Below are 14,281 nucleotides of genomic sequence, written 5' to 3'. Positions count from 1 at the left end.
CACATAGCTGTAACTCGGATAACCTAGGTTACTAATGAAAAGTAGAAGTGATGTGTAAAAAGACAAAGAAAGCAGGGAAAATGAGCCATTTAATCATTCTGTATTAAAGTCATGAGTCCTTTAAGAGTCAACGGTAGAGCGAGCAGAACTACACCAACGCACCATATTTGGTCAAGAGAGAAAGTTACAGTTGAGAAAGTTACAATTGACAAGTTACGGTTGGTATATTAAATGATGCAAAGAGATGATCGAGAGAGAGAGAGACGAGACAGTAACAGAGAGAAATCCAGCCCCTCCACATGCAAGAAATCGCCGATGGATTGCTATCGGATGTGGCGGAGCTTGTAAGCAGATACTGACGCAGATCTGAAGAGATTTTATTAATGATATTACACTTTTTCACTTTGGCTGGGTTTTTGTGTGAGTTGAAGCATCTGTGACGAGTCCCTGATTCACTCTCGAGGAGAAACTTATGTTACGGCGAGCCACCCACGGAACCGACTCACCTGTTAGACTGTGTTTGAGCCACAGGACTGGTAGGAGAGTTCTTTTGATTTGTTTGGACAAACAAGACTCCGACTTATCGCGACCCTCCTGTTTTTCTTCTTTCTTTGCCTTATATCAACGGAAAACACTTACTGGAACTGAACTAAGAGAATCAACAGTTCTCTTGCACGGAATCCTTGATATTGAACTGTGAACGCCAAACGATGAAACGAATCATTTGAACAGCGAAATGATTCATTTGAGCAGTGACATGATTCATTTGAATAGAGTAACGTGTATTTAAACAGTGAGGTAATTCATTTAAATAGTGTAACAGTCCTTTGAATAGTGTGGTGATTCATTTGAACAGAGTAACGATTCTTTGAACAGTGAGGTGATTCATTTGAACAGAGTACTGATTTATTGAGTTAAAAGTGTGAATATTGAATTATAACCTGCATTTTGAGTTGAGTTAGGTTATTTATTATTGATTAATTTCTTTATTTTCTTTTATTGATTACATTTGAGAATACAGAGTATTTTTATCACAATCTATTGCTTTCTTTACTTTGTTTTATACAAAGGGTAACACAGTGTTGTAGTTTTCCAAGATATTTATTTATTTTTATTTTGTACAAGTGTTTGAAACTTCCTGATTGTCTAGATTATACTTTGTTTAAACTGTATATTGAGTTCACGTTCATCTGTGTGGGAAAAAAAGAGAAAATCATTTACTTTTTATTATTACAGTTTATCATTGAACCTATATATAGATACATACATATACATATTGAACAGAAATCTACAAACATAACATTTTCCTAATTATATAAACTATATTGATGAAAGAAACTGGCTGTGTTTGATTATTCACTCACCTGCTGTGATGCTTTTCTCTCTCCAGTAGCCGTTCTTTCTCTCCTGATCAATTGCCCCACATTGAAAAATACACAAGCGCGACAAATCAAATCGTACTTGCTCCAAAGCCATTTAAAAAGTATCATGAATACAATTTTAATGATGTAATTGTTAATTAATCAGTTTTTATAACTTGCGCAACACTGCTTGCTGTGAAATGTAGTCATTATTTTAACACCCTCTCTGTCTCCTTTTCAGGTGTATTACCCGTATCTGTTAATTAATAAAAAGCGGTACGCCGGGCTGTATTTCTCCTCCAGTGCTGAACATCATGATAAGATGGACTGCAAAGGAATAGAGACCGTGAGGCGAGACAACTGCCCTCTAGTGGCCAACCTCATCAACACATGCCTCCAAAACATCCTCATTGACAGGTACAAGCATTGGCACACTCTGAAAAAACCCCACACCACAAACTCAGATACGCAACAGTAGTGACGCACAAACTAGCATGCGTAACAGTGAAAACATGACTCTACAAGACCGATAAAAAGGCTTTTCGAGGGACAACACCTTTCACATATTGTTCCAGCATGCTGAATGATGTGTTTTGTGTTTTCAGAGACCCCGACGGAGCAGTAACTCATGCTAAAGAGGTGATCTCAGACCTTCTGTGCAACCGCATTGACATCAGTCAGCTGGTCATTACTAAGGAGCTCACGCGCACAGCACAGGAGTATGCAGGAAAACAGGCCCACGTCGAACTAGCTGAGAGGTGTGTGTGTGTGTGTGTGTGTGTGTGTACCTTGTTAGCTAAAAATGACAACATGCATAACAGTACATAAAGCACAATATCAACAGTGACAAAAATGAAGGAAAAATTTTTACTAAATAGAAAGAGAGGAGAAAAACCAATAAAAATGAAAAGTGCATTTACAAACCAAAGGTAACTTTAACTGTTTAAATGTTTTAGGTAATTAGGATTATTAGTATTTTTAATTGTTTTTAGAGAACAATTTTATCCTGGGAATATTTTAAAGAAAATGTTAAAAAAGGTGGAATTTTAGAATATTTATCTTTTTATCAAACCTAAAGATTGTATATGGCTCTTATCAGTGTTGATGTTGTTTGTATGTTTATTGTATAACGAATGTTTATTAAGAAACCGTTATGATTGCATGTTATTCACTCACTGGCCACTTTATTAGGTACACCTTACTAGTACAGGCCTGGACTCCCTTTTGCTTTCAGAACTGCCTTAATCCTTCGTATAGATTCAACAAGGTACTGGGAAATTCCTCAGAGATGTTGCTCTATATTGACTCGACAGCATCACGCAGTTGCTGCAGATTTTTCAGCTGCACATATATATTAACCAATACTAATGGGCCCAAAGTATGCCAAGAAAATATCCCCACACCATTACACCACCCTCATCAGCCTGAACCGTTGATACAAGGCAGGATGGATCCATGCTTTCATGTTTTGATTCTAAATTCTGACCCTTCCGTTGAATGTCACAGCAGAAATCGAGACTCATCAGACCAGACAACGTTTTTCCAATCTTCTATTGTCCAATTTTGGTAAGTCTGTGTGAATTGTAGCCTCAGTTTCCTGTTCGTAGCTGACAGGAGTGGCACCCGGTGTGGTCTTTTGCTGCTTTAGCCCATCCGCCTCAAGGTTGGACGTGTTGTGTGTTCAGAGATGCTTTTCTGTATACCTCGGTTGTATCGAGTGGTTATTTGAGTTACTGTTGCCTTTCTATCAGCTCCAACCAGTCTGGCCATTCTCCTCTGACCTCTAGTATCAACAAGGCATTTGTGCCCACAGAACTGCCACTCACTAGATATTTTCTCCTTTTCAGACCATTCTCTGTAAACCCTAGAGGTGGTTGTGCGTGAAAATTCCAGTAGATCAGCAGTTACTGAAATACTCCGACCAACCCGTCTGGCACCAACAGCCATGCCACATTCAAAGTCACTTAAATCACCTTTCTACCCCATTCTGATGCTCGGTATGAACTGCAGCAGATCATCTAAACAATGTCTGCATGCTTAAATGCATTGAGTTTCTGCCATGTGATTGGCTGATTAGAAATATGTGTTAACAATCAAATGGACAGGTGTACCTATAAAAGTGCCGGTGAGTGTATATTTAGTATAGGTTATGCCATGAATGTAGTCAGTGCTGCTGATATGGCATTAAAACAATCAAACAAATAAATAATTCCTTGAGCATATAATAATGTGTGTTTTCAGGATGCGTAAGCGGGATGCCGGTAGTGCTCCAAATCTCGGAGATCGAGTGCCGTACGTCATCATCAAAGCAGCAAAGGGAGTTGCGGCGTATATGAAATCAGAGGTCAGTTTTGTGTGTTTTAATAATTCCGATTTTCTGAGTTGTAGTTTTTAATGTTGTTTTATGCATTTTAGGACCCCATCTATGTGCTGGAGAACAACATCCCTATAGACACGCAGTACTACCTGGAGCAGCAGCTCTCCAAACCATTACTGCGCATCTTCGAGCCCATTCTGGGGGAGAGCAAAGCTGAGAGTGTGTTACTGAGTGAGTATTGTCCGTTAAAAGGATAGTTCACTCAAAAAACCAACAATAATAATTTGTTCCTTCTTTAATTCCTTATAGGGCCATTTAAAAATTAAGGTGGCTTTATTCTCTTCAGGCAACAATTAAAGTAGATTTTTTGCTGAAATCATGATCCTTGGTGATTAATAAAAAGGCTAGTAGTCAAAAAACGTACACGGGCAAAACAAAATTTAAATGTTTCTTTTGTGTGAAGTGATTGCACAGTGTACCATAATAGACCGAAGATTAATTGTTTGCATGTGTTTTTAAGGTTGTGACTAATAGGGCTGTGCGGTTAATTGAAATCGTATCGAAATTGTGACTTGAACGTGCAATTTCTATATCGCCTTTCAGCACTATTTTTCTGCATTATGCTATTTGAAAAAAACATTATGCAGTACGCCTAAACCAAAAGTGTCCACACTCGGCCCTGAAGGGCCGGTGTTCTGGAGAGTTTAGCTCCAACCCTCATCAAACACACCTAAACCAGCTAATTAAGCCCTTACAAGATATACTAGAAACTTCCTGGCAGGTGTGTTGAAGCAAGTTGGAGCTAAACTATGCAGGACACCGGCCCTCCAGGACTGTGTTTGGACACTTCTGGCCGAAACAAAGCTCGAGAACAGGAGACTAAATAGCCTGCATAAACAGGGATGATGAGTTTAGCATACTCGTTTATACTTGTTTTAACATAATTTATTCATAACAAATGTATAGGCCACTTAGAAGTTGGAACAGAGGAATAAAATATGTCCTCTGTAACATCTTAACATCTCAGCACTCTTAATAGGCCTGGTTACATACACTTAGTCTTCAAATTGACCAACACGGCAATAAAAATAAGTCTTTCTTAGCTAATTAAATAAAAATAAATGATAAATTATCACAGGTATTTTTGAATAACGAAATTAAGATAAAGGCTCTCTAGAATTTGTTTTGCCTCTACTCTTTACAATCTGGTATTAAGGTGACGGTGAAGCTGAATATTAAAAGAATAATGCCAACATTAGCCTATTTATGCCAACTCTATCTACATTACGATTTTATGGTTGAATTAATATTTTGTTATACTTAGAAAATCCTTTACTCAGCCATATCACCCTGCAGCCCAAGACCGGTTACTCACTGAAGCTAAGCAAGGCTTAGCTTGGTCAGTACCTGGATGGGAGACCACATGGGGAAACTAGGTTGCTGTTGGCAGCGGTGTTAGAGACCTGTGGTCTGTGTGAGTCCTAATACCCCACTCCGTGGGCGCCGTCTTTCGTATGAGATGTTAAACTGCGGTCCTGACTCTCTGTGGTCATTAAAAATTCCATGACACTTCTCGTAGAGAGTAGAGATTTAACCCCAGTGTCCTGGCCAAAGTCCCTCATTCGGCCCTTACCCATCATGCCCTTCTAATCATCCCCATTCACCAAATTAGCTCTATCACTGTCTCTTCACTCCACCAATAGCTGGTGTGTGGTGTGCGTACTTGCTGCCGTTGCATCATCCAAGTGGATGCTGCACACTGGTGGTGGTGTGGACAGACCTTCCTCATGATTGTGAAGTGCTTTGGGTGTGTGGCCATACACCATAAATGCACTATATAAATACATTTTGTGGAGGAACATTATTGAATCCACTGTAGATGGCTTTAACGCAATCCTCCGCTCACTGAGCAACACTGAACACCCTTTCACTTCTGCTGCTGCTGGCAGGGATGCATACTGTTCTGGCTAATTTTGCATGTTTTGGGTAGCATTGTTTGTTCATCTTCCACCAGCCAAAAACATTCATTTAATTTTCCATGACAGGGGTTCACAATGTAGGGAGTGACCTCGTCATCTTTCCTGTCAGCTTTCTGTACATTGCTGTTTAGCACTCTAACATAATAGGATAAAAAATCGACCGCCGAAATACCTTGGCGGCTAGAATGACTGTTCTTTTTGAACTGGCGGCTGGCATCACCGCGTAAAAATACACCCTTTTTTTGACTTCTCAATCATCATTCGGTTCACTTTTGCAGGGATGGATTTTAATGTTGTAACAAACGATTTGATTACTTTCTCACGCTAATGGATATGCATCACATGAGTGTTTATTTATTGCGCAAGCCTGGCCCGACCCTGTCTAAAATGATTGAAATTAAACCCGTCGGGTTCGGGCAAGGATCTTCAGCTCTATCGCACACCCCTAGTGACTAAGTATTTCAAGCTTGGATTATTTATTGGATTATTCTGAATACTGCTATGCTGGGTATACTCACAGGATGTTTTGCGCTTCGCTTAAATTTTTTAATTATAAGGTTATATGTTTATTTGAATTTATTTACAAAGTAAACTAATAATTCTTATTTAAATAGAAAGCCTAAGTTAATATTGAATAATTTTGTGCAACTTATTTTAGCCAATGGGGGGGGGAAGCACCCCTCCAAGCTCCGCCCATGGTGTGAAGCCAAATTTAGACTCCTCAGAAAACTATAAATTGCTTTGTATATTTTTTTTCTCTTTTGTGTTTACCAATGTTTCTTATATTTATGCAGATTCATTCCCATAGAAAATCATCCCAATCAATCTAAATCTTTCCAAATAGAGCTGTTGAAGTCATCGGGTTAAATTATATTCATACGTATCGCAGAAAAACTCAGTATCGCAATGTCAGTTTATTTTTTTCCAATATCATGCAACCCTATTGCAAACTCTTACCTGTTTTTGCTCGGTGTTGTTTCAGAGGGAGATCACACCCGCTGTAAGACGGTCTTGACCTCCCGAGTCGGTGGTCTCATGGCTTTCGCTCAGAAACGAAGCACTTGCATCGGCTGCAGAGCTGTGCTGAAAACCGATGGTGTGTATCTAGTGTGTGTGTGTTTGTTGAGGAAATCGGCAGTACTCTATAGCCTAACCCTGTTCCCGGAGGCACACCAATAGTGAATATTTTGGATGTCTCCCTTATCTGCCCCATTCATTTCAGGTTTTTAATTTCCCTTTAATGTTCTGATGATGTTTAAATAGGAAGAGGTTGAAAATGTGTACTGTTGGTGTGCTTTCAGGAACAGGGTTGGGAAACTCTGCTCTGTAGTACTACGTTATTGTCATTTATTTAATTTGTTTTCTTCACAGTGGCTGTATGCGACTTCTGCAAAAAGAGAGAATCTGAGCTCTATCAAAAGGAGGTTTGCTTTGTTCATTTTGTGTTTACATTTCATGATTTTCTTTCTTTTTATTATCTTGGCTTAGATTTTTTATGCACGTATCCTTGTATATTTTTTCCTCATATTTTGTATATGTAAGCAAAGCACTTTGTGATGCTACTTTTAAAGGCACTCTAAATAAGTTTATTATTATTAATAAATGTACAAATGTTGTGTAATTGTGTTTTTGGTGATCGTTGTTGGCGTGTTTCTTTTAGATTGCTCATCTGTCGACACTAGAGGAGAAATTCTCTCGCCTGTGGACTCAGTGTCAGCGCTGTCAGGGTTCACTTCATGAAGACGTGCTTTGCACCAGGTATTTATACATGTTCATGCAAGACTTGGAAAATATATGATATATTTACAGTAGGGCTGCACGACATATCATTTATATAAAACAATATAGAAATGTGAAAAGCTGCAACAGTAGAGTCGCGATTAAAGATTAATTTAATTCAAGTTTAAATGCTTTAGGTACAAGTAATTATAACATTTGTAGTCTTAAAGATTGTGTTTGTTTGTACTATGAGGATTATTACATTGCCTTACAATAATTCACCTGTTGAAATTGTATCCATATCGCAATGCAATATTACAGAAAATCTAAATATCTTAACGTTAGTGTTTTCCCAAATTGTGCCTAATATACTGTATATTTGAATAATTTTAAAATATTTTTGATTAAAATCTGTTTTTCAGTCGAGATTGCCCCATCTTCTACATGAGGAAGAAGGTGCAGAAAGATTTAGACGATCAGGAGAAGCTCGTCTCCCGTTTCGGCTGGTGATCAATGACCATTTTTTTCCTTCTCAACATTCATTTCTCGACGTCTTCTTACCTCAAAGATGGAGTCTGTCAAACTCCAGATTGTAAAGAATCTTCATTTTGTAGTGGCTGAATAAATAAGTGCATTTTTGTAAATTGACTGTCATCTTTTGGTTGTCATTTCTATTTACTCCAATAGAAGCTTTTATCCAAGAGCAACTTACAAATGGGGAAAACATGTACGTTATTCATCATAAAGACACAAATAAACACAAGAAGTCCTCGTAATGCAACATTTTTAAACATTAGAATTGTTAGATTAAGGAAAAGTAAAAGCATATTAGCTTTTGCTTTGGCGTTCCAAATGTAGTGGGGTGGGATTATTCCACCAGTGAGGAACAGTGAAAGAAAAAGTTCTGGAAAAGGACTTTTGTAATGTTACCATGAGGTATAATGATCATTTGCTGACCACAGGCTTCTGGATAGGATATTTATGTTACAGTATTCTTGATGTAGACATGTAAAAATGTAATTTGAAGTAGGTGTGGAGCCTCAAGGTTTGTCTTTTTGTTTGTTATAATCAAAATCTATCTTTAACCATTTTAAATGCTGCGTCCCAAATTGCATACTCTCCATCCTAAATAGTATTTGAAAATAGAATTAGTATGTCCCAAATCGTGATATGTTTTAGAGTATGCCAAAGGTTCCTGAATGGTTTACTATTTCTGGAGAAAAGATTTAGTGTAGAACATAATAGCTGTGTCTCGTTTCAGAGGCTGCATCCTCCGAAGGATGCATTTGAAGTGCGCTGCGTCATCGCGGCGCAATAAAGGCTGTCTCATTTAAAACAGAAAATTAGACGGCTCCCTCAAACGCAGCCTTAAAATGCGCCTTCATTTTGCAGGTAATGAAGGACATAACCAGTGGATCCTTCGGGTGAAGTCGAGATCAGATACGTGGCCGGCTGGAAGTGCGATATGCACATTAATATAGCAGCTTTTTTTTTATGACACTGTATATCAATAATTAATATTTTAACAGTACTGTGACGGTTGGGTTTAGGGTTGGGGTGGCGGTAGATGTGGATAAAATACAATAAATGGAAAATTAAAAAAATAATACGAATAATTCTTGTTAACCTTCAACCGCAACCATTTCCGATCTAGCAGCCTCGAACGTCCCAAAGATTCATTGCGCACTGATAATGGCAGGACATTTTTAAAAGAGAACTCCGGTTTAAATGTATGAATTAAGTTTATTTTAATTGGATATCTAAACACATGTTAAAAAACAAAAATAGTATGATGTCTTTCTAAAAAGTGATTTTATAAACAGTTTACATGTGTACATGCATGGATCAAAGGAAATATATTTCCAGCTTCTGTGTACCTTGTTTTGCCTTCAGATCGCTTAAAATAAGTTTTAAAATCACTTTTAAAAAATTATTACCAATTTTATCAGCGCTTATTAACAGCAGCTGTTGCCTGTTGAGATCTGTCCTGTAGGCTTGATCTTCTCATTTCAAAAACGCTCGGTTCAGCCTGTGTGGACTTCGAAGGACTCACCTTTGCCTCTGAAATGACACACAGCTACTCTAATCGTTCATATTGGCCACAGTACATTGGCTCGTTGGATATGAATTTGATCAGAACTACAAACGCGGGTGAAAAGTGTAAATAAACTACAAACATGGCGGACGCGCGAGACCAACCGTCAAGTAGAGAGGCTTGGGTAAAGATGTTTGTTTGACTGTTAATCAATATCTAGTCAACTGGAACTTGTTTAAACCGCGTTGTATGTGTTGTATTTAATCTGCAGCAACAATACTGAACTCGCTTAAAGACGTGCTTTGATATTAACCGCTGAACGCAGAATTATCCAAACTTCTGAGGAGATTTCTTTGCATGAAAGACTAACGTTAGTGAATGGGAGATCTGCTGCTTCTCCAGTAAGGTTGGTAATTAAATATGAAAGAAATGTATATGATCTTTGGTTGATTAAGATGGTTCATAAGTAACACAACGATCTGGTAATAAAGAAGTACATACCTTACTCAAACGTATACCTTCACAAAGTACATTATTTTAGGAGATAGTTTAAGTACGAGAATTTGAAAGCAGCAAAAGTGTCCGGTTTAAAACGTTGAAAATAATCCCATGATTTATTTGCTCTTAAGCGTCAAGACATTTTAGGATCAAGCTCTACAATGGTGACAGGCATTCATCCATCCAACAGTCCATTCATTTTCTTGTCGGCTTAGTCCCTTTATTTATCCTTTATTAATTCGCCACAGCGGAATGAACCGCCAACTTATCCAGCAAGTTTTTTACGCAGCGGATGCCCTTCCAGCCGCAACCCATCTCTGGGAAACATCCACACACACACATTCACACACACACACACACACACACACACACACACACTCATACACTATGGACAATTTAACCTACCCAATTCACCTATACCACATGTCTTTGGACTGTGGGGGAAACCAGAACACCCGGAGGAAACCCACGCGAAGGCAGGGAGAACATGACAAACTCCACACAGAAACGCCAACTGAGCCGAGGCTCGAACCAGCGACCTTCTTGCTGTGTGGTGACAGCACTACCTACTGCGCCACTGCCTCGCCGTTCAACAGTCCAAAAAAAGTTTAATAAAGTGCATCCATGCGTATTACAAGTGCCTCAGACAGCTCTAGAAGGTAAATGTCACCTGTAGCGATTTTCTTTCTTTTTTGAAGAAGGAGTTCATATTTAAAGCTTTATAAGTGGCTTTGTGATACTTTTGATTCCCCCACATACTGCATTCACACACAAATTGGTTTCAACCATTACACTGATATGCCCAACATATATTTCACAATGGATATTAGTGGCTACCAGCTTCCAACATTCTTCAAAGTATCCTATTTTGTGTTCAGTAGGTGTACTAAATGATTAAAAATTTGTTCTTTTGTGAACAATCCCTTTAAACCAGGGGTTCCCAAACTTTTCAGCCTGCGACCCCCTAAATAACAATGCCAGTGACTTGTGACCCCCACATTCCTCTGAGGTAGTTATACAAATGTTGCACACACAACAACAGGCCTATATAAAAAGTTTAACCTGGTGCTATAAAATCTACCCACTATTTTTATCTTCTGTAGGTTATGGATAAAATATGGTCATTCTAATAGTTTAATCAAATTTATTTGACTTTTGGAAATGACTAAGCAACCCCCACTTTGGGAACCAGGTAGGTTTTCAACCTACGCTGTAAAACCCAATAAGTTAAGGTAACTTAAACCATTTTAAAAAACCGATTGCATCAAACCATTTAAGTTCAAAACTAATCTTAATGAGTACTGTGAACTTAATCCATTTGAGTAAATGAAGCAATTTAAGCACAGTAAAACCCAATAAATGAAGAGAACTCAAACCAACTGAGTACTGTAAAACCCAATAAGTTAAGGCAACTTAAATCGTTTGAGGAAACTGATTACTACAAACCATTTCAGTAAAAAAAAACTAATCTATATATTAGTTACTAACCTATAGTTAGTAACTTTCATAATTAAAAAGTGATATAAAGGACACACTGTACACAAACATGTAAATAGATAGATGGATAGATAGCCATGATGCAGGTTATCATAACAAAAACCGGTATAATCGGTGAGAAACTGAAACGCCTAGTGTTATTTTTAATTGCTATTAATGTGTGTGTAAATATACTTCAATTTATAAAAGTTCATGCTAGTTAATACTACAGTGTGCTGTTGCATTCATTAACAAAGTTGTAGATACTGCAGTATATACAATATAATACAGTTTACTATAGTTAGTATGGTTCAAAAACGTAATATTATTTACTATAAATACTATTACAACTTATTTCATGTGGGTTGAATCGTATCTTTAGAACCATATAACATGATTGAAAGCAGCTCCTAGATAACTCATAACTGTTTTCTTATATAAGAAACAAACAAGAGAAGCACCTAGCACAGTCCTTAGCTTAGCTAACAGTATTGAACATATAGATAATTATTAAAAATCATAACTTACCCTCTGATTGCTCGAGGCCTCCAACAACGTGAGCTGCCCTGTGTCCTGACAAACAGAAACGCCCCATCTCATTGGCTGGCTCTAGCCAATAAACTGGCTTTGCTGCTCTTTTACTGGTATGTACATTTCCGCAAAATTAATGATTTTTAACAAGAATCTCTTCCAGAAAAGAGTTGAAATAAACCCTAAATAATAAAATAATCGTGGGAAATGATTCTTTTGCACCTCAGTCCTGTTGGCTGCTGGCATTGTTCATTGGTCAGGCATCAGCCAATCAAACAGCTTTACACCTGCCCCGCCCCTCCCCCGCCCCGCGCTGCTCACGCCTCTGCATCTGCAAGTGCACAGATGGGTTCTGCTACAGAGATCGCGGGAGATGTGTAGCAAAAGTCAGAGCGCGGGAGATTTGTAGTTGTACTGACAAAACTGAGAGGTTGTGAGTGCCGACCTGTGGTTGTAGAGATAAGATGCAATCAAATTTGCCGTGCACACGTGTGTCTGTCATTTTGTATTTGTAAATGACATTTTACAAATACACAACTATTAATCTGCAACTTCCAATTTAAAACACAAGTGTGTGGATTGTTGTGTGTGTGCGCAAATCGAGGGATTCAGCTGTTCACATCAGAGCTGTGAGTGTACATTTCAACCTACACATACAAATATTATTATCACAAGTGCTCACATTTACATTTGCAAGCTCTCGAGTTACGCAACTGATTTACCTTCATAATAAAGCTTCAAAAATTGCAACGAATGAACACTTTAAAGAAACAATGTACAAATAAAATAAAAATGAAAATAAAACATTCACTTAAAACATTTCAAAATATCCCAAAAGTCCAGTACAGGTGATAAACTTTCAAAAAGATTTTTTTTTTTTTTTGCAAAACAACTAGGTTGCAAATTCAGTTCCAGAGATCCAGGATGTTGCACTTGTGAGTGTGTTGTAAATTTACACTCTTACCATGACGCTGAATAGGTTGTACTTTGTATCTTTCCAACAGGTGTATTCAAATAATCCACTTAATGGGAGGCTCGCCAGTCCAACTCCACAATTAGACATGCACCGATGGAAGTTGAGACAATCCAAATCCAGAAAAGAGTTCACACTTCAATTAATTCGAATCCAGAGCAGATCACATCCAGCAACTGACGTCAATAGAACATCTCACCGATGAAAAACCAGAAGAAGATGCACAAACGAACAAAACAAAGGGAAAAAAAAACTTGGCCTTGAAAACACAAGGCCAAAGAAACCATTAGCATTTTACAGTGTATGTATTATCTCAGCTTAACACATTTCTAAATAAACAGCAACAGTAAATAACCATGTATATGCTTCTCTCTGCTGAATTTCTGTGTTTTTCCTATTTCTCTCTCCTATTTGGCATTTTCTTTTTACAAATGACAGCATTTTACTTAAACTCTCTCACTTAAACTTTCCACTATCACTTGTATAATACTCTGTATAATACTGTGTTTTACTAGACCAAACAAATGGTTAATTAATAAAACACATTTTTAGACACTAGTTTCAATCATGTTATAATGAAAACAATAAAAAAAACAGGAACTGACCAAGGAAATCATTCAAAATCAAAGCGAAAAACCAGACAAACTCCTGGTGGCACTCGTGTGCAGATTTCACTCTCAGATACAAATCTTGTTTTTTCTCTCAATCCTTCATTAAAAATATATGATAGAAATCATTCCAGCATCTTATTAATGGTCAATTTTCACAGTTAATACGCATTTAAAACATTAAAAGATATAAATCTAATAGTTTTCTACTGTTATTAATATAACAACTTACATCTCTGCATTCCCTTGCGAACACTGAATCACCATAGCAACAGTAAACACAAGCTAACAGACGAGGGATTTGTTATTGCTTGTAAAGCTGATCTGCCGCTATAGTGGAAGCCACGATGATGTCATTCTAAAGCACTATCCGCTTGTTAAGTGGTGACGTGTTTGTGACGTATGTAATACTGTTTCCGGGTCCAAGCCGCCATTCATTTGAGTGGAGAAATCATTCGTTTATGATCACGTTTTATTCCTATCACACATTAAAGTTAATTGTATATAAAATCATAGTGTACACAACAATATCTGGGCTTGCTGCATAACAAATACCAAAAATTTACCAATTTATAAAAAAATAATCACTTTCTGGCCATCGGATATTAGGCATGGACATATATACTGCAATCGTGATTTTCTAAAGCCTTAAATCTCTTAGTAAACATTTATTATTAACATTTCATGAGTCTCCCTATTCAGTTGAATAAAGCGCTTGGACCCGGAAGCCGCTTCGCGTGACGTCACACTTAAGCGGATTCCCTTGAATGCTGTATAATACTCT

The 14,281-nt window shown here is 37.7% G+C and overlaps 1 protein-coding gene and 1 long non-coding RNA gene across 4 annotated transcripts in view; one reads left to right on the top strand and one right to left on the bottom strand.

Moving 5' to 3' along the window:
• Window positions 1-8,020, top strand: part of pold1 (polymerase (DNA directed), delta 1, catalytic subunit) — a 31,451-nt gene extending 23,431 nt beyond the window's left edge. For both annotated transcript variants that reach the window (NM_001039810.2, XM_087242779.1), the window contains 8 exon segments: window positions 1,603-1,778; window positions 1,967-2,119; window positions 3,603-3,705; window positions 3,777-3,909; window positions 6,640-6,753; window positions 7,029-7,081; window positions 7,318-7,415; window positions 7,799-8,020. In NM_001039810.2, coding sequence (NP_001034899.1) covers window positions 1,603-1,778; window positions 1,967-2,119; window positions 3,603-3,705; window positions 3,777-3,909; window positions 6,640-6,753; window positions 7,029-7,081; window positions 7,318-7,415; window positions 7,799-7,886 — 918 coding nt within the window. In that variant the 3' untranslated portion in view covers window positions 7,887-8,020.
• A 4,748-nt stretch (window positions 8,021-12,768) lies between these two features.
• Window positions 12,769-13,764, bottom strand: LOC147845566 (uncharacterized). Of its 2 annotated transcripts, XR_015480565.1 has the most exons (3): window positions 13,730-13,764; window positions 13,495-13,597; window positions 12,769-13,148 (listed from the first exon to the last, which is right to left on the bottom strand). It is a non-coding gene; the product is annotated as an uncharacterized LOC147845566 (long non-coding RNA). The 2 variants fall into 2 exon arrangements; XR_015480564.1 differs by lacking the exon at window positions 13,495-13,597.
• Window positions 13,765-14,281: the final 517 nt, after the last annotated feature.

Source organism: Danio rerio, chromosome 3 (genome assembly GCF_052040795.2).
Source record: "Danio rerio strain M-AB ecotype USA chromosome 3, GRCz13ab, whole genome shotgun sequence".
Classification (NCBI taxonomy): domain Eukaryota; kingdom Metazoa; phylum Chordata; class Actinopteri; order Cypriniformes; family Danionidae; genus Danio; species Danio rerio.
This window is presented reverse-complemented; position numbering and strand designations above follow the sequence as displayed.